Source organism: Chlorocebus sabaeus, chromosome 1, assembly GCF_047675955.1.
Source record: "Chlorocebus sabaeus isolate Y175 chromosome 1, mChlSab1.0.hap1, whole genome shotgun sequence".
In the NCBI taxonomy this organism is placed as follows: Eukaryota; Metazoa; Chordata; class Mammalia; order Primates; family Cercopithecidae; genus Chlorocebus; species Chlorocebus sabaeus.
This window is the reverse complement of record NC_132904.1, coordinates 6,241,180-6,260,022: the sequence shown is the minus strand read 5'-3', so window position 1 is coordinate 6,260,022 and position 18,843 is coordinate 6,241,180. Positions and strand designations below refer to the sequence as shown.

At 53.7% G+C, this 18,843-nt stretch overlaps 1 protein-coding gene across 3 annotated transcripts; it reads right to left on the bottom strand.

Annotated features, from left to right (window-relative positions):
• Window positions 1-4,380: 4,380 nt before the first annotated feature.
• Window positions 4,381-17,166, bottom strand: C1H11orf24 (chromosome 1 C11orf24 homolog). Of its 3 annotated transcripts, XM_037998931.2 has the most exons (4): window positions 17,028-17,158; window positions 12,933-13,130; window positions 6,917-7,091; window positions 4,381-5,821 (listed from the first exon to the last, which is right to left on the bottom strand). In XM_037998931.2, the coding sequence occupies exons 3-4, from the start codon at window positions 6,990-6,992 to the stop codon at window positions 4,686-4,688; spliced, it is 1,212 nt and encodes a 403-aa protein (XP_037854859.2). In that variant the 5' UTR covers window positions 6,993-7,091; window positions 12,933-13,130; window positions 17,028-17,158; the 3' UTR covers window positions 4,381-4,685. The 3 variants fall into 3 exon arrangements, with proteins under 3 accessions (XP_037854859.2, XP_037854858.2, XP_037854857.2); XM_037998930.2 differs by lacking the exon at window positions 6,917-7,091 and having other exon boundaries at window positions 17,028-17,166; XM_037998929.2 differs by lacking the exon at window positions 6,917-7,091 and having other exon boundaries at window positions 12,933-13,157; window positions 17,028-17,133.
• Window positions 17,167-18,843: the final 1,677 nt, after the last annotated feature.

The window sequence follows — 18,843 nt, the reverse complement described above, 5'->3', positions numbered from 1 at the left end:
TCGGCCTGCTGTGTGGAGGATGAGTAGGGCTGGGGCGGGGAGCAAGAAGACCATCACAGAATTCAACGGCAGTCGCACAGAGTCCATGTTCTAAAAAGTACCGGCTCATGTCAGCCACTGCGCTGGATCTTGAAGCAAAGCTGTAGATATGGAAATGGTGGCTGAGTGTGGTCGTGGCTTGTCCCAGCTGACCCAACTGGTGGGTTCTGGGACCGAGGCGCCAGGGGCTGCCTGTGAGTTCACTGCTTTCTCCCTGAACTCATGGATTCCTGCTGGTGGGAGACAGTTACAGGCACAAATGACCTAATGCCACCTAGAACAATTCGTCCCACAGTGGAGCCGAGCCCCCCGGCCTGGAACAATCGAGGAGGGCCAGAGTTCTCTGGTGTGGGGTAACAGCAAGACTCCCTGGTGTCAAGGGAGCAGGCTAAGGGGTTTCTACCTGCAAACATGGAGTGGCAGGCACAGGGGGCCGGAGGCTGGGATGGTGTCTCTGGCCAAAGCCAGCACCAATGCTGGTGAAAAAGGCTGGGAGGGGCGGAGTGCAGTGGCTCACACCTGTAATCCCAGCACTTTTGGAGGCCGAGGTGGGCAAATCACCTTGAGATCAGCAATTCCAGACCAGTCTGGCCAACATGGTGAAACCCCGTCTCTACTAAAATACAAAAACTTAGCTGGGCGTGGTGGTGGGCGCCTGTAATCCCAGCTACTCAGGAGGCTGAGAATCGCTTAAACCCGGGAGGCAGAGGTTGCAGTGAGCCGAGATGGCACCATTGCACTCCAGCCTGGGCAACAAGAATGAAACTCTGTCTTAAAATAGAAAAAACAAGAAGGCTGGGAGGGAGCCTTGCCCGCCAGGGGGCGCCCTTGGACTTCCTCTACCAAGAGTTGCGGCTCTGCCCCTGGAAAAACTGGCTGGCTCGGGGCCATGCCCTGTTGTCCCACAGCTTTGGAGGGGCCTCTGCTCCCCGCGGCCCTGGTGTGCTCCTGAGCCACGCTCAACAGTTGCAGACAGAGTAGGCAGACCCAGTGTGAATGCTGTGCTGCCACTTGCTTGGTGGATGACCTTGGCCAAGCAACTTGGCCTTTCTGTGCCTCAGTTTCCTCACTGTGAAGGGAAGAGAGCTCCTTTTGGGGCCAAGTCCCGAATCGGACTCTCACTTCTGTTTGGCCTACTGGCATCTTCTGTGTGGACTCTCACCCATCAGTTAGGGGCTTTGTACCTCCTGTGTATCGGTGCTGCACTAGGCCCCGGATGAGCCACTGCCCCTGCTGCAGGAGCAGAAAGCCTGACGGGGGTGCTCTGAGCTCTCTGAGCACCCCTCACCTTCATTGTGTTCCTCACAAGGCGGGTCTCACCCACCGCACTGGGGGCTCCTGGGCCACATCATCTCTGAATCCCCAGTGGGTTGGCAAACAGTAGGTGCTCACTAGGCGCCTGATAAACTGAGTTGAATGGGACTTTGTGGAGGCCAGGATGGCACCTGGCTTACCTAGCAGTCTGGTGTCCTCCAAGGCAGGGAGGAGACAGCCTGGGGCCTCTGGATTTGGGCCGGTCTGCGATGGGGGCGCCTCAAGCTCTGCTTGGCTGGGGCCTACCACAGGGAGCTGCACTGGGCCCGCAGTGCTGGGCAGAGGAGCCTGGAGCTTTGGGCAGGGACAGGTGTGGTCAGATTTGTGTTTTGAGGGGTCCCTTGGTGCATGGTGGAGGACGGATGAGCCAGGCTGTCTGGGAGCAGAGTGGGCAGGCAGTTGGTGGTAGAGTCCAAGGACAGGCAGTAGCTGGGGTCAGGACATGAGGAGCAGCCGGAGTTCTGGAACCTTTAGGATGGCCAGTTGGACTCAGGGGGAAGCACAGGTTTCTAAATCTGTTAGCCCACGTGGGGATGCCATTAGGTACAAGGAGGACCCCTGGGGCCAAACACTCCTGGGGGCTGATGCTGAGCTCGGCCTTGGATGCTGAGTTTGAGGCACCTGTGGTCCAGGAGGAACACCATCCAAGAGAGAACAATGGCAGGGGGTTTGGAATAGGACCCCCAAGGATGGAGGGGGAAGAGTGTGACCAGCGCTCTCAGAGGATAAAAGAATTTGGAGGCCGGGTGCGGTGGCTCATGCCTGGAATCCCACGGGAGGCCAAGGAGAGTGGATCACTTGAGATCAGGAGTTTGAGAGCAGCCTGGACAACATGGCAAATCCTGTCTCTACTAAAAATACAAAAATTAGCCAGGCATGGTGGCATGAGCCTGTAATTCCAGCTACGTGGAAGGCTGAAGCAGGAAAATTGTTAGAACCCGAGAGGTGAAGGCTGCACCAAGCTGAGATTGTGTCACTGCACTCCAGCCTAGGTGACAGAGCGAGATTCTGTCAAAAAAAAAATATTGGGGGCCCTGGCTGGGGCAGGAGGACTGGCTGATCCCTGTGGTCTATCCCCTGGATGTAGGGGTGCCAGGCAGAGGCCCTTAGTCACAAGCTGAAGGCCAGCACTGCAGGTTACTCCTCATCCTATCTCCCCAGAAAGGAACGAGGTGCCCATAGTCTATGAGAACACCCCCCGAGCCACAGCTCACACAGGTCCAGGGTTCTGGCTCTCCCAGGGGAGGCTCCATGAGCCAGGGTGGACAGCTGACACTTAGCAGGCTGGTCCTGGCCTGGGCCACTGGGGTGAAGTCAGGCAGAGGAAAGGGCGTCCTCACAGCTCCGATTATCTGTGATGGGCAGAGCTGCCCATTCCAGGCAGCAGGTGTTTTGTCAGATTCAAGGACAATGCTGCGAGCTGGCCTAGAGCTCAAGATGGCAAGGGAGACAAGCCAGGTGCTGGAACCAGCCACCTCCCAACCAGGGCCAGTGCCTGTAATCAGGTATGCAGATGCAACTCCGACGTGTGATGGCCAGGAAAGGCACAGGTTCTGTGGAGTGTGGCTGTCAGTCCAGAAGGCCTGACTCAGGCAGTGGAGGCTGGGAGAGGGGAAGGGGCCAGCAGGACACGATAGTGAGAAAGAAAAGGCTGGGGAAGCCAGGCTGCAGCGAGGGAGAAGACAGGAGGGAAAGACCGGGGGGAGTTTCTGACCCGTTCTCCCCACTCCGTATTTCTCCAGCCTCAGCTTTGAAGTTATTTCAAATGGTTTGGGAGTTACTGTCTTAGCCTTTTATCACAGGCCTTTTGACATCCTTTTTGGAGGAGGTGAATTTAAATAAGAAGCTGGACACCCAAACCTAGCCCAGGGAGATCTCGGTGAGGGGGAGACTGGAGATTTCGGACAAAGATCAGCTCTGCCTCAGCGCCAGATGGTTGAGAAGCCACAGCCAACTCCACAGCCCTTTTTGGGTGGGGCCCCATGCCGCCATGTTTAGAGCAGATGCTGCTCTGTCTCTCCCCATTTCCCAGAGGAAGAAGCCGAGCTCCAGAACATTCCATAGCTTGCTCCAGGTCTCAGCAGCTGCACACCTGGCCTGAGAACATGGCCTTACAAGATGCCGTGGCTATGTGTGGCCCATCAGCTCTTGCTGCCTTGGGCAGGTGGGCAGATGAAGGACCAAAGGCCAAGCTCAGGCTGGGCAGGTGGTAGAGGAACCTAGTTAGACAAAGAGCTGGGATTCTAGGACCAGGGCTCAATCCTGACTCTGGGCCTCTAGGGGTGACTCTGCTGTGCCTCAGTGGCCCCATCTTCAGAATGGAGATTGTGATGATCTCCTGGGGCTGAGGCAATGCAGTGATCACACATGTGCGGCAGGTCACACACACGCAACGGGTACACTCACGCAGGTCACACACAGCGGGTTACACACATGCAATGGGTACACTCACACAGCGGGTTACACTCACACAGCAGGTCACACTCACACAGCACAGGGACAGGGCAGGAATGTAACAAGTCCAGAGCAAGTGCTGGCTGGCTGTTCAGGATGGGAGCTGGAATCCGGAGGAATTGGTCTGACAAGGAGCAGGTTCTGGGGTCGAATCCCAGGCCTGGCCCTGGGGTCCTGGGGCAAGGGACCTGGGCTATTCAGAACTAGCAATAATGACCCCACCTCATGAGCAGGGCGGGATCAGATTCTGTTCTGCGCTGGTTCAGGCCGAGCTGACCACACCATGGGGGTGATGTGCTGAATTTAGCTCCTTCACCCCTAAAGCTGGCTCCAGGAGGCTCACTGAACAGGTCAGAAAAAGGATTAAAGATGCTGGCTGTGGCCTCTTCTGGGGCCCAGGAGCCTCCCAGCAAGCACCAGGGCGGGTGTGGGTACCAGGGAGAAGCCCAAGACAGTGGCAGCGACAGTCAACCTCCAGGGTGTGGAGCGATGTTGCATATTCACAAAACCAAACCCTGCTACGCGCACGGCAGAAAGGCAGGCGCCCCGAGGAGCAGGAGGCACCCACACGACTGTGGAGCAGTCAGCACTTTAATTCAGGTCAGGCTCTGACACCTGGGGGCACAGGGCCCTGCCCGCCCCACCCTGAGGTGGAACCCCCAGCTGCTCCTGGGCACAGCATCATTTACAAAAATAAATATGAAAAAAGCAGCAACTCTTTAGTGATCATGGAATTAATCTGACAGCAATTAAATGTGTTTAAGCATCTGGCATATCTCCTAAATGGCACCAAAAGAATTTGGAAGCACTTGGTCTGGTCTCAAAGGCAAAAGAAAAGGACAAGGAAGGGGCCCGGCCTCCCGCCGGGCCCCAACCCCTCACATTTCCGAGTCCGCATACATCCCATTGATTAAGTAGTCCACCTGGGTGTAGTCCTTCTTCTTATAGCTCTCATAGGCCTGCAGGGCAAACAAAACCAAGACTGTGATGAAAAGGGTCACCCCGAGTAACAGCACCACCAGGAGGATAGTTTTGTCCACCACGGCCTGGGTGAGGGGCGCAGTGGTGACCACCAGGTACTGGCCTTGGGTGCTGGGCTGGCATGAGTCCGTGGCTAGCATCTTAGGGCCCCCTGAGCTCCTGGGTGTTGGCCCAGTGGAATCAGTACCTGGCGTGACCTCAGTCGCTACCTGCTCCGGTGCCTGGGGTGTGCCTGGCCCAGCGGCCCTCTGGGTGTATGGCGTGAGGCTTGGCTGTGTCGTGGGGGACGTGGCCTCCACCTCAGGGATTGGGCTGGTGTGAGGCACTGGCACTGGGCTGGCAGTTGGCTCCTGGGCTTGTGCCTTGGTGGTGGTCACCACTGTGAGGGTGGGGGTGGGCTCTGGGGTTGTGTTAACCACAGGCTGGTCCACTGACACCTGGCTGATGGGACCTTGTGCTTGGGGACGCGTAGGGGCTGCAGGGCTTGCCGTGGTGTCACCAGGCATGTGCTTGGAAGCACTTTGCTGAGTGCTCATGGGGCTGCCCGTGTCTGTTGTGGTCGCCACAGTCTGAGCATGTGTGGCCAACGTGGCCAGGGTTGCTGTTCTTGGCACCGTGCTATTTGGCATTTGTGCGAGGGCTGTGCTGAGAGATGGATGCCCAGTGGCGGTAGTGGATGGCGTCCACCCTGTGGATGTAGGCGTGGCGGGTGCGAGTGTCGTAGGAGCACTGGAGGCCGCAGTCGTGGGAGCACTGGAGGCTACAGTCGCATTGGAGGCTGCAGTCGTGGGAGCATTGGAGGCCGCACCATCAGCTGCACCTCCTGAAGTTGCTGGTTCACTCACGTCTGTCCTGCTTGTGTCCTCTGTTGTGACTTCCGTAGAGTTGAAGTGGGCTGCCGAAGTCCCTTTGGTCAACGTGACAGGAGAAGTTGCTGCCATGGTTATATCCTCAGACGTTTTATTATCAACTGTTTCCACAGATGCATTCCTCTTGACTAATCCATTCCACATTTTGTTAGGGACAAAGTTGCCTTAAAGTCAGAAAAAGGAGAAAAAGAGAGGCAATCATGTTCAATCCTGCTCAGGGAGATTGCTCAGGGATCAGCCTCCACCCAGCCCTGTGGGGCCCCCTCCTCAGCCCGGCCAGAGTCAGGGGAGGTGATGTGCAAACAAGCTTCCTCCCCATCTCTCTTCCCACTGTTGCCATGCAGCTCATTGAAAAAGCCCTTGTCAATCTGATTTTAAAACTCCTTTGCGGCCGGGCGCGGTGGCTCAAGCCTGTAATCCCAGCACTTTGGGAGGCCGAGACGGGCGGATCACGAGGTCAGGAGATCGAGACCATCCTGGCTAATACGGTGAAACCCCGTCTCTACTAAAAATACAAAAAACTAGCCGGGCGAGGTGGCGGGCGCCTGTAGTCCCAGCTACTCCGGAGGCTGAGGCAGGAGAATGGCGTAAACCCGGGAGGCGGAGCTTGCAGTGAGCTGAGATCCGGCCACTGCAGTCCAGCCCGGGCTACAGAGCAAGACTCCGTCTCAAAAAAAAAAAAAAAAAAAAAAAAAAAAAAAAAAAAAAACTCCTTTGCCCTCTATGAACACCCCTGCCCACTGAAGCCTCCAGACTTTCACTATTTGATCCAGTTCCCAAAACATCAGAGTAAAAGTCTCACACAACAGGTGTGATTCACCATTAAAAGCCCACTGAACACCCAGGTTTACAAAGCAGATAAACTGCACAGATAGTCACATCACGAAAGAACGCTTGGCTTTGTGAAAGCATTCGCTGCAGGAATTCTTCTGAATGGCACAGAGTGGGAACGCAGCGAAAGATCTGATATATGAAGGAACCAACTCCCCAGTGAAGATTCAATTTAGAGATGACATCAAATCTTGCAGGCCAAGCAAGCAAACCTTTCAGGGCTCAGCTGCCTGGTCCTGCTGGGGGCTCTTTGCCCACCATGGCTCTGGAGAAGGAAGGTTGGCCTGACAACCCTTCCCTGCCCGGCACCTGGGAGGGCTGGGGTTCCTGATGCATTGGCCTGGGTTTGCAGACGCTGCTTTCATGGGTTCAGCATGCTTTGTGGCCACTGTGGGCCCGTCCACCAGTCACACAGCTTTCTCACTTACGTGGATCATTGGATACCACATGGCTTTCCGATAAGGACAAGGAAAAAATCCAAATGAGCACAAGAGCTGTCCACATCTTGCGGGTGAGCTGGGAGCAAGGCTGTGCGATCCCTGAAGCTCCCAGCCAGCCAGCTCCTCAGGCTGCTAATGGTTCTCTCCTGCTTGGCCAAGGGATCTGTGGTCAAGAAAGCACGCTGGTCAGAAGGCGTCTGGCCAGCAACATACAGCCTTGCCTGAGAGCATCTGCTGCGGAGGGCTCTGGCAGGGTCCAAGGTGCAGACTGAGCCAAGTGCTGAGACCAGGGCCTGGTGCCCAGAAAGACCTCAGCCATGGTGTAGTAACGATCTGCCCCGTGCTTTGCATCTGATCACTTCTTGACCCGATTTCACTATGAATCTCAACCTGAAAAAGTTCCCATTCTCCCATCCTAGAGTTCAGAGCTTAAAGGAGCAGGAGAGAGGGCTAAGACTTGGCTGTGTTCATAGGGTGAAGGCCTTCTCATCACCAAGACTGGTCAAGTCTTCCTCCTCAGCTTCTCCCATGGTCTGCAGAGTACAAATCAAGCGTAACGCACCCCATGTGCACCCTGTGACAGGTGACTGTGCCTTTCACATGGGAGATACTACTTAGCCATCTATCAATCCATCCATTCACCCATCCACCTGCCCACCCACCCATCCATCCACCCACCCACTACTCTATCCATCTACTCATCTGTCCATCCATCCATCCATCCATCCACCCATCCATCCACCCACCCACCCATCCACCCACCCACTCATCCATCCACCCACTCATCCATCCATCCATCCACCCACCCACTCATCCATCGATCCATCCACCCACTCATCCATCCATCCATCCACTATTCTATCCATCTACTCATCTGTCCATCCATAAGTCCATCCATCCATCCATCCACCCATGCATCTGTCCATCTACCCACTCATCCATCCACCCACCCACTATTCTATCCATCTACTCATCTGTCCATCCATTCATCCATCCATCCATCCATCCATCCATCCACCCACCCACCCACCCACCCACCCACCCATCCATCCACCTACTCATCCATCCATCCATCCACTATTTTATCTATCTACTCATCTGTCCATCCATATGTCTGTCCATCCATCCACCCACCCACCCACCCATCCATCTACCTACTCATCCATCCATCCATCCACTGTTTTATCTATCTACTCATCTGTCCATCCATACGTCTATCCATCCATTCATCCACCCACCCACTCATCCACCCATCCACCCACCCACTAATCCACCCATCCACCCACCCACTATATCCTATCTACTCATCTGTCCATCCATCCACCCACCCATCCATCCATTCACCCACCCATCCATCCACCTACTCATCCATCCATCCATCCACTATTCTATCCATCTACTCATCTGTCCATCCCTAAGTCCGTCCATCCATCCATCCATCCATCCATCCATCCATCCACCCACCCACCCACCCACCATTCTATCTACTCATCTGTCCATCCATCCATCCATCCATCCACCCACCCACCCACCCACCCATCCATTCATCCACCCACCCACTATATCCTATCCATCTACTCATTTGTCCAATCATCCACCCACCCACCCACTCATCCACCCACCCATCCATCCACTCACTATTCTATCCATCTACTCGGCTGTCCATCCATAAGTCCATCCATCCACCCACCCGCCCACCTATCCATCCATCCATCCATCCATCCACCCACGCACCCACCCATCCATCCATCCATCCATCCACCCACGCACCCACCCATCCATTCATCCATCCACCCACCCATCCAGTATTCTATCCATCTACTCATATGTCCATCCATCCATCCATCCACCCACTCACCCACCCATCCACTATATCCTATCTACTCATCTGTCCATCCATCCACCCACCCACCCATCCATCCCCCCACCCACCCACTCATCCATCCCCCCACTATTCTATCCATCTATTCATCTGTCCATAAGTCCGTCCATCCATCCATCCATCCACCCACCCACCCACTATTCTATTCATCTACTCATCTGTCCATCCATAAGTTCATTGATCCATCCATCTACCCACCAACCCATCCATCCATCTATCCACTATTCTGTTCATCTACTCATCCATCTATCCATCCATCCATCCACCCACCCATCTGTCCAGCCACCCATTCATCCATCCACCCAGCCACCCATCCATCCACCCACTCATGCATCCATACATCCACCCACTATTCTATCCATTTACTCATCTGTCCATCCATAAGTCCATCCATCCATCCATGCACCCACTATTCTATCCATCTACTCATCGGTCCATCCATAAGTTCATTTATCCATCCATCCATCCATCCACCCACCCATCCATCTATTTATCCACTATTCATCTACTCATCTGTCCATCCATCCATCTATCCATCCATCCACTTTTCCATCCATCTACTCATCTGTCCATCCACCCATCCACTCACCCATCCATCCACCTATCCACCCACCCGCCCGTCCACCCATCTACCCACCCACCCGTCCACCCATCCACCCACCTGTCCATCCACCCATCCACCCACACGTCTGTCCACCCATCCACCCACCCGTCTGTCCATCCATCCACCCATCCACCCACCCACTCATCCACCCACCCATCTACTCATCTACCCATCCATCCATCCATCCACCCATCCACCCATCCACCCACCCATCCTTTCATCCAATATTTACTGAGTGCTTACTCCTGTGCCAGGAAGTACACTTAAGACAAAAAGGTGAAAAACACAAAACCTCTTCAGGGACCTACAGTCCATGGGAGACACAGAAAAGAGGTCATTGCAGGCTGGCACAAGCATTGTGCAGGGTGTGACTCAGTGCTGGGAAGCAGGGAGGAGACAGCATGTGGGCAGGCCTTGAAGAGTGAGGGAGGCTGTTCCTCTGGGCAGAAGCCCCAAGGATGGCTGGGCCCCAGAGGACACAGTTCAGCCAGTGGTGGTGTGGTCAGCATGCCAAGGAAGGTTTCCTGGGAAAGCGACGCCTGGGCTGCATTCTGAAAGCTGGGTGGGGGTGGGCAGGCAGGTGGAAAGGGAGCAGCAGATGACAACAGCAGGGTCAGAGGCAAGGGAGAGCGTAGTTAGATGGGGATTAGTCTGGAGAGCACGAGGAGGCCCCAGGAGCCATGTGGCAGTTTAGATTTCACAGTAGGGGAATGGGAGTCCCTGCAGGGCCTTAGACAAGATCAGGAAGGTGCTTTTAGCAAAAAGGGAGGCAGGGGCAGCCAGTGAGGGGCAGCAATCCAGGCACCTGACACAGAGGCTGTCTGCAATGAATGAAGGTGTGAGTGAATGAGTGACTTCCCCACTTCAGAGACTGCAGTGGTCCCCACAGCCGGCCCAAGTCGCTGTAAAGCAAAGCCCTCTCCTTCATTCTAATGCTCCACAGAAGTGATGTGGAAGCTTTAGCACATGTTTATTTTTTTGAGATGGGTCTTGCTCTGCTGCCCAGGCTGGAGTGCAGTGGCACAATCATACCTCACTACAGTTTTGACCTCCCAGGCTCCAATGATCCTGCTACCTCAGCTGGAGTCACAGGCGCACACCACCACACCTGGCTATTTTGTGTGTGTGTGTGTGTGTGTGTGTAGATAGGGTTCTTTCTATGTTGCCCAGGGTGGTCTCCAGCTCCTCAGCTGAAGCAATCTTCCTGCCTTGGCCTCCAAAGTGTTGGGATTACAGGCATGAGCTACTGTGCCCGGCCCTTAACGTATTATAAAAAAGTTACTTGGTTTGGTTGATTTGTTTTGTTAGATAAAATAATGAAAACAGTCACAAAAAAACCAGCACTTAGCAGCCCATAGTAAAGTGGGGCCCCAGCTGCACAGCTGTATGCGGACTGGGGCTTGGGGGTGCTGGGTGAGCTGCCCATTGGTCATTGAGGGATGAGGGTGCCACTGACTGCATGACTGGCAGGAGCAGCCTTTTAGCTCTTTCAGCATTCACTGTCGTTCCCCTGAGGAAGCTACTGCAATAGGGGCAACAGACCATGCAAGGGGACTGGGAGACCAGCAGGACACACAGAGGCCAACAGCACTGCCTGCGTTCCAATCCCAGCTCCCAAGCTCACTAACCAAGTGATATGTGCAGCCACAGGACCTCTGAGCCTCGGTGAGTTGCATGGGAGTGACGTGGGATCACGCGGACAAGGACCCAGCAGGGTACCTGGCTTAGCCAGCAGCCCACCCAAGAAGCACTTCCAGCTACGCAAAAGCAGCCACCGTGCAACAAGAAGCCCCTGGGTGGCTTTCTGCCTCCTGCAATCCACATGGACGGTTGTCAAGTTGCCCCGGGGCTGGAAAAAGCCCTTAGAACACACACCCTTCTAGAAGGCTGGTGTATTTATTCCATGAGACTTCCGGTCTCCTTCCGAGAGTCACTCACTTTTCCCTAGCTTCAAATGGTGCTTTCTCTTCAAAATGGTCTGTAAGGGCTCCTGATGTGTTAGGGGTTTAGAAAAATTACTTGGCCTTACAAACCACAGATCTAGAGTGCAAAAAGCATTCTTTGTTCTGACAGAAAAAAAGTGCAGCGGCGGGGGATGGGGAGAGAAGAAACTAACCAGTATCACGCCGGGCAGAACTGAAACTGGAAGGTTTCGGGCACAAAGAACTCACAATCCTCCATGGGCCAAGGCAGTGCAGCTGGGCTTTTGATAAATATGGGTATTTAAACGGCTCTCTCGGGTCAGTAACATCTACCGAATGCCTTTAAAATGCTACCACCCCGGGCTCCAGATGTTCCCCAGGCCTGAGCCCAGGATTTGAAGTCCTCTGGGTGAGTTAAAGGCGAGATGATGTGGCAGGGGCTTCTCATGGGTGAAGAGGGTCTCGACTCCTGAATGTACCCCAGCCCCAGGTCTTCTGCTGCCCCCTCACTACAAATCTCTAGGGCAGGGCTCAGCACACTTTCCCTATAGAAGACAGGACGGCAAATATTTGGGACTCTGTGGGCCATTCAGTCTGTGTCTTAGCTACTCAATTCTGCTGTTCCGGTACAGAGGCAGCCCTGGAATAGATGTGAATGGTGGGCACGGTTGTGTCCCAATAAAACTTTATACAAACAGGCAGCAGGTGGGATTCGGCCACAGTTTGCTAGCCCCTGCCTTGGCACTTTGGCCAGCTTCAGGGACTGTGCTCCAGCTCCAGCAGGGAGGATCGGACTCAATGTACTGAATGAACCTCCTCCTCCTTGTCCAGTTCCTTGCCTTGGAACAGACAAGGACCTTCTCCTCCTGGGAGGGACAGCCTCTCATCATCTTCTGCTAAGAGGCGCCCTCCAGCACCCTGCATCAGTGAGACACAGCCCTCCCCTGCAGCGCGGGGAGGCTTCTGTGAGTGCCCACAGCATCGCCAAGGTCAGGGAGAACCTCCTGAGGTAACTTGCATTTCTAGCACAAAGCCGAAGAGGGTTGCAGGGGATCGCGTGATCCCCATCCTGTCCATGGGCCACCACCCCAGTCCACTCAGAAGACAAGGCCTCCCTGTCAGGAGCAATGACTCATGCATGTAATCCCAGCCCCCTGAGAGGCCGAGGCAGGTGGGTGGACTGAGCTCACAAGTTAGAGACCGCCTGGGCAACATGGTGAAACCCCATCTCTACAAAAAATACAGACAGTGGCCAGGCACGGGGGTGTGCATCTGTAGTCCCAGCTACTCCAGAGTCTAAGGTGGGAGGATGGCTTGAACCTGGGAGGCAGAGGTTGCAGTAAGCCAAGATTGCACCACTGCTCTCCAGCCTGGAACACAGAACCAAAACTTTGTCTCAAAAAAAAAAAAAAAAAAAAAAAAAGGACGCAGGGCTTGTGACAGTTAAGGGCCACAGACTGGGCCTTCCTTGGTTACTATAAGGCTTGGCTGTCTTTCCTTTTCCCTTGACCCTCTGGTGACCCTGCAAAGCTCCCTCTGGGCTCACTGTCCCATCACCCAACAGGCAGGCCCAGCCTGCAGGGCCAGGACACTCACCAGAGGCTGCTGCTAAGGGCATGCCCCCAGCCTGGGCCATCTTCCTCCTTGGAAAGCTGCGGGCTTGGCACTGTGTCGCTGGATGAGGTCTGGCTTTGCAGGGGGTGAAAGCCACGTGGTGGGGCACTCCCGGGCCATGCCATCCTTTGTGGCACATGTGAGACGAAGGCAGACTCTCCACTCTGGTAACAGACGCATCTAGAGTTTGAAAGAAAGTCCACATTCCTTAGGAAAAGCATGAGGGAAAATTCCAGTGAGGAGGGAGGCACAGAAAGAGCAGCATTCAACAGATCATTCATTCCACTGGGATGACAATATGGATCAAAGCTTTCAATTCAAAACCTCCGATGCGGGCCGGGCGCGGTGGCTCACGCCTGCAATCCCAGCACTTTGGGAGGCCAAGGCAGGTGGATCACGAGGTCAGCAGTTTCAGACCAGCCTGATCAATATGGTGAAACCCCATCTCCACTAAAAATACAAAAAAATTAGCTGGGCGTGGTGGCGGGCACCTGTAATCCCAGCGACTTGGGAGGCTGAGGCAGGAGAATCACTTGAAACCAGAAGGCAGAGGTTGCAGTGAGCCGAGATTGCACCACTGCCTTCTAGCCTGGGCAATAAGACCAAAACTCCGTCTCAAAAAAAAAAAACAAACTCCCGATGCAGCAACTTCTACTGCAGTTTCTTCTAAGGAAGCACTCAGACAGATGTCCAAAGATGATCTACAAAGATATTTCTCACAACATTATTTAGAAAGAGTAAAAAAGTGGAATAGTTCTGTTAAGTATGGCCCCATTCATATATAAAATACTATGGCAACTGTTAAAAATACACAACTCTCTACTTATTGACATGCGAAGATATATAGCACGCATCAATAAACGAACAAGGCAGGTTACACAGCAGCATGTGGACCATGATCCTATTTTTGTTAAAAAAGACACTTATTCAAGGGTCTGGAAAGATTTGCACTAGAATGTTAATGATTATCCCTAGAGAATGGATTCACCTGTGATATTCATTCTCTACTTCATTTCTTTCTTTCTTTTTTTTTAACAAGCATGTATCACTTTTGGAAAACATTTCTGAAAACCTCCAAGGAAAGAAACCAGTGTATTTTCTTCAAGTCCTTCAAGCTGCTAAGCAGAAAGGCACAGCGTTACCCACCTGATACAGTTTCACACACTGATTTCCATAATTCAGAGAGACTACATGATCTACGTACCAGGAGGGACATTTTCCTAGGAGCTAACCAAAACTTTAGAGGAATCCAGGAGTACAGCCATAATGCAAAGATGTTAACTGGCACAAATGATTTTCTCATTGATGAATATTTAATGCGAACTCAGGAGATTACAGAAACAGCTCATCACCTTATCACGGGCAGGGTATCAGTAGGTGGTGATATCAAGGACCACCGTGGGCCTGCTCCCAATACAGATGCCCACGTGTGCACCCAGCCACACACACATGCACTTAGTCACACACGCTTGTGTGTGCATAGCTGCACACGTGTCCATGTGAGTCCACACATGTGAGTCCAAACATGTGCACTCACACATGAACACACACACATGCAAAATCACACACACAAAGGTGATAGCACACACACGGAGCATGTCCACAAGGCTATCTCAGGACACTCCACGGGTTTCTCAGGAAACTTCTGCTGGATACCATCACCACTTATTCCCTCCCAGCCGGTGGGGCTGGTGGTGACTTCCACAGAAACAGGAATTGGCCACTGTGTAGTCAAGAACAGGCCTTCGTTGTCCTATGACTTCATCCCTCTGCTGTGGTCCTGCTTCCACTTTCCAACAGAATATTCTAAATGTCAAGATCCCATGCAGGGACCTGTGGTCATCTTTTTTTTTTTTTTTTTTTTTTGAGACGGAGTCTCACTGTCACCCAGGCTGGAGTGCAGTGGCCCGATCTCGGCTCACTGCAAGCTCCGCCTCCCGGGTTCACGCCATTCTCCCGCCTCAGCCTCCGAGTAGCTGGGACTACAGGCGCCCGCCACCACGCCCGGCTAGTTTTTTTTTTTGTATTTTTAGTAGAGACGGGGTTTCACCATGTTAGCCAGGATGGTCTCGATCTCCTGACCTCGTGATCCACCCGCCTCAGCCTCCCAAAGTGCTGGGATTACAGGCTTGAGCCACCGCGCCCGGCTAAGAAGGAAGGCGGTCATCTTTATAAGTTGACTCATGATGGACAAGCCATTAACAACATTTAAAATAACTGTTTCCCCTGCAAGGGCTTCAAGCCAAAATTAGGGTGTGGGTCTTGGGACCCCACCCAGTTATTCTCATTATTATCTGGTACAGGGACACTGGGTAGATCAGGGTTTCAGACCATAATAGATGGGAAAAAAGAGACCCCAGGGGCAGGAGGGGAATGAGCAAGAGAGAATTAAGTTTGTATTAAGTTGGAGACCAGGACGGACAGAAAGACAGAAGATTAGGTGGCACTGGGAGTTCCCTTCTTCAGGGGTCAGCTCCCCATAGGATCTGCAAGGAAGGTGCAACAGGATACCCCTTGAGCCAGGTGACACTCCATGAGAAAGGCACCCCCAGACTGTGCCCCTGGGCGTCAACCTCGCTAACCTTTTCTGGTGCGTGACCTTGAGATGGGCCTCCCAATGCATCTTGTCTGAATTTTTGTGTTCTCAACCTTGGCTTGTTACATGTGGGGCACTTCATGCAAGTTACACAAAACTGGATTGATTCCAGGCGTGGTGCTGCATGCCTGTAATCCCAGACACTCAGGAGGCTGAGGTGGGAGGACTGTAACCCCAGAAGTTTGAGTTCAGCCTGGACAACATAGTGAGACCCCATCTCTTGGGGAAAAAAAAGGAAATAAATAATTCTTTTTTTCTGGCATAGAGATGTTCCAAAGAGCCAACACAAGTAATCCTGAAGCTTGGTAAAGGACTACAGCTGTTACCCCTACATTCTATCACGCTATTAAGACTCACTCAGCAGCAACACGGCCAAGTCCCCACACCAAGTTAGGCAAGTTACAGATACCAAGGAGTAGGAACTGCAAAACAAATACAGGGCAAACTGCAGGTACCTAATCCTGACACGTCACCTGGCTGAACTTTGGTTGCAGAAGCCCAAGGAACACAGACTTATGGCTTTGTGTATATAGACATTGTCCTGTAGTCCAAAGGATGTGACTCTGTGGCAGACGGAAACCTGGAACATTGGATATTATATTACATTAAATACATTGCTTGCTTCCAGGTTTCTGGAAGTTTTGGTATCACAGCTAAATGCTAGGGCCTAGTTTTTGCTAAGAACGTGGGTATCTCTGACATTCCTTTGTCCATTAGGCAGATCCACTGTATAAATGGAAAAATTTGTATTTTAAATCTTTTCCTTGCTGATTTTATTGAACTGTTAGAGATTTTCCTGGGGCGAGGGATAACTGCAAGTTGTTAAAGTCAGATTTCTAAGCACGATGATTATTTCTGGTGGCAAACCATGCGTGTGGAGGCCGATTCCTCCTATCAGCCTAAAGATTAAGTCAACATGCTAAGCAGTCACACAGGGGCTACTAAGTGACTCGCACGGGGGAAGCAGGCAGGGAGACAGATGGGCAGGGGAGGGAAGCTGGGGGATGCACAACCTCCACCCAAGTAGAGAGAGAGTCTGGGAGATAGGTCTGGGTCACTCAACTCTAAGAGCAACACTTCTTGGGGTTCAGTCCCGTCCTGGGCTTGCCAGGGAAAGACCCCAGGGCAAATTCGCCCCCGCTACGAGAGTGTCCCCATTCTGCTCCCAAAATGGGACAAGCGGGCCTCTTCTCCAGTCTGGGACCCCCTTCAGCCCTCCTCCCTCTCCTCCTGCCTCTTGGGCCCCCAGCCATGCTCGGCCCCCAGTTGACTCCTTCCGTACCCGCACTGCTCAGCGTCTTGCACTCTATGCGTGCCCCATCTGCGGCTCCTCCTGTCCCGTTCCTCCTGCCTCTCAGCCCCACTCCCCCCAGCCCCTCGTGCCACCATCCAACCCTCCTCCTGCCCCCCCCGTCTCTCAGTCCCAAGCCGGTCAGGGAGCCCTGACAGCAGCTCCCCGGACGGCAGTGCGAGCCCCTTACCCGGGCGCAGCAGGCCCGCGGCGGCCCGGCGGCCCTAGAACGGTAGGAAGGAGCCCGCGGCCCGGCGCGGGGACGTGGCCGGCAGCGCAACCTAGGCAGCTCCGGGCAGCGCGCCCTGCTTGGGCCCCGCCCAAACGCCGGAAATGACGTCATGGAGGGCGTGGTCGGGGCGGGGGACGGCTGCGATGGGGCCTGTGGCGACCAGAGGCGAGCCGGAAGTAGGGGGTTTGTCTGCGCTCAGGCCCCGCCTCCCCGGGGCCGGCTCGGGCCATGTCTCGCGCGCTGCCAGAGGAGCTATTTTGAGCAGGTCTGTGGCGGAAGTGGGTGTTCCCGGGGCTCGGCTGCCCAGCTGTGCTCGCTGCCGTCTTGGGGTCCCAGGGTGCCCGGGTTGGGCTGGGTGAGCTCAGAAGCACTTGGCGGCGGCCCAGCCTGAAGAGGCGACCTCGAAACGCCTCGTGAGACCTTTCACGGGCACACGCCCTTCGCTTTCCTCCGCTTACCCCCATGTTTCTTCAGCCCCTGGCGGGGCGCTGGGGTGCCCTGTAGTTAGAGTGGGGGTGGCAGCGAGCGTTTCTGTGCACCCGCAGCGTGCCACGCCCGTTCTAAGCACTTTGCCTACAGGGCCAGTGGCTTAACTCTGCAGTAGCACAGTGAAGAACTTCGCCCCATTTTACAGACGTGGAAACAGGCTCATCAAGTGCTCTGTAATTGTAAAACCTGGGATAACAAAGGAGCAAAACGCAGTGTAGAGGCAAGTGTGTGGGACTTGACTTTGGTTAGAAATAGGCTTTGCAGGCCGGGCTTGGTGGCTCTTGCCTGTAATCCTAGCACTTTGGGAGGCCGAGACGGGCGGATTACCTGAGCTCAGGAGTTCGAGACTAGCCTGGGCAACATGATGAAACCCCGTGTCTACTAAAATACAAAAAATTAGCCGGGCGTGGCGGCGTACGCCTATAGCCCCAGCTACTCGGGAGGCCGAGGCAGGATAATTGCTTGAATCCGGAGGGAAGTGGAGGTTTCAGCTCAAGAAGGAAGGAAGGAAGGAAAAAGAAATAGACTTTGCAAGTTAGTAGTTCTGGGACTGAATTCCAGTGTGTGTAAGACCCTCAGGCATTCCTCCGGTCCACACCAAAACCTGTCTGCGAAGGATGATTTCACAGGAGCAAACCAAGACTTTATTTCCAGTTTTTTAACCTGCCTTGGGGTCTTGGACTAGGAAGCTAACAGACACAGAAAGCTGAGATTGTGCGAAGACAGGATCAACCATCCCACTCCGAGCTCTGGGAGCACCTGAAATGCGATTTGAAGTCACCACCACTGTCCGCAGTTCAGTCACAGTTCATGCGTGGAACTTAACCTGCACAGACGTGAGTTTGCTGAGACCCAAGGCCGGTTGGATCATGTGAAGATCAGATCCTTTTGCTGTGTATTTGCTTTAATTTTTCTAACTAGTTCAGATCTAACATGAAGTACAGTACTGAGGCTCACTCCGGAAGTGAAAATACACAGTTGGCAGGCAGATTTTAGTTCTATGCTCACGCCTGTAATCCCAGCATTTCGGGAGGTCAAGGCGGGCGGATCACCTGAGGTCAGGAGTTTGAGACCAGCCTGACCAATACGGTGAAACCCGTCTCTACTAAAAATATAAAAATTAGCCAGGCGTGGTGGCGTGTGCCTGTAGTCCCAGCTACTCGGGAGGCTGAGACAGGGAGAATTGCTTGAACCTGGGAGGGGGAGGCTGCAGTGAGCCAAGATCACACCACTGCACTCCAGTCTGGGCGACAGAGCGAGACTCCTAAAAAAAAAAAAAGACTGT

Bases quoted from the DNA above. Each gene is read 5' to 3' on its own strand.
- C1H11orf24 (XM_037998929.2), bottom strand. From the start codon at position 13,155: ATGTGGACTTTCTTTCAAACTCTAGATGCGTCTGTTACCAGAGTGGAG. The intron at 5,822-12,932 runs GTGAGTGTCCTG...TCTGACTTTAAG, and splicing joins GCCCTTAGCAGCAGCCTCTG to GCAACTTTGTCCCTAACAAA.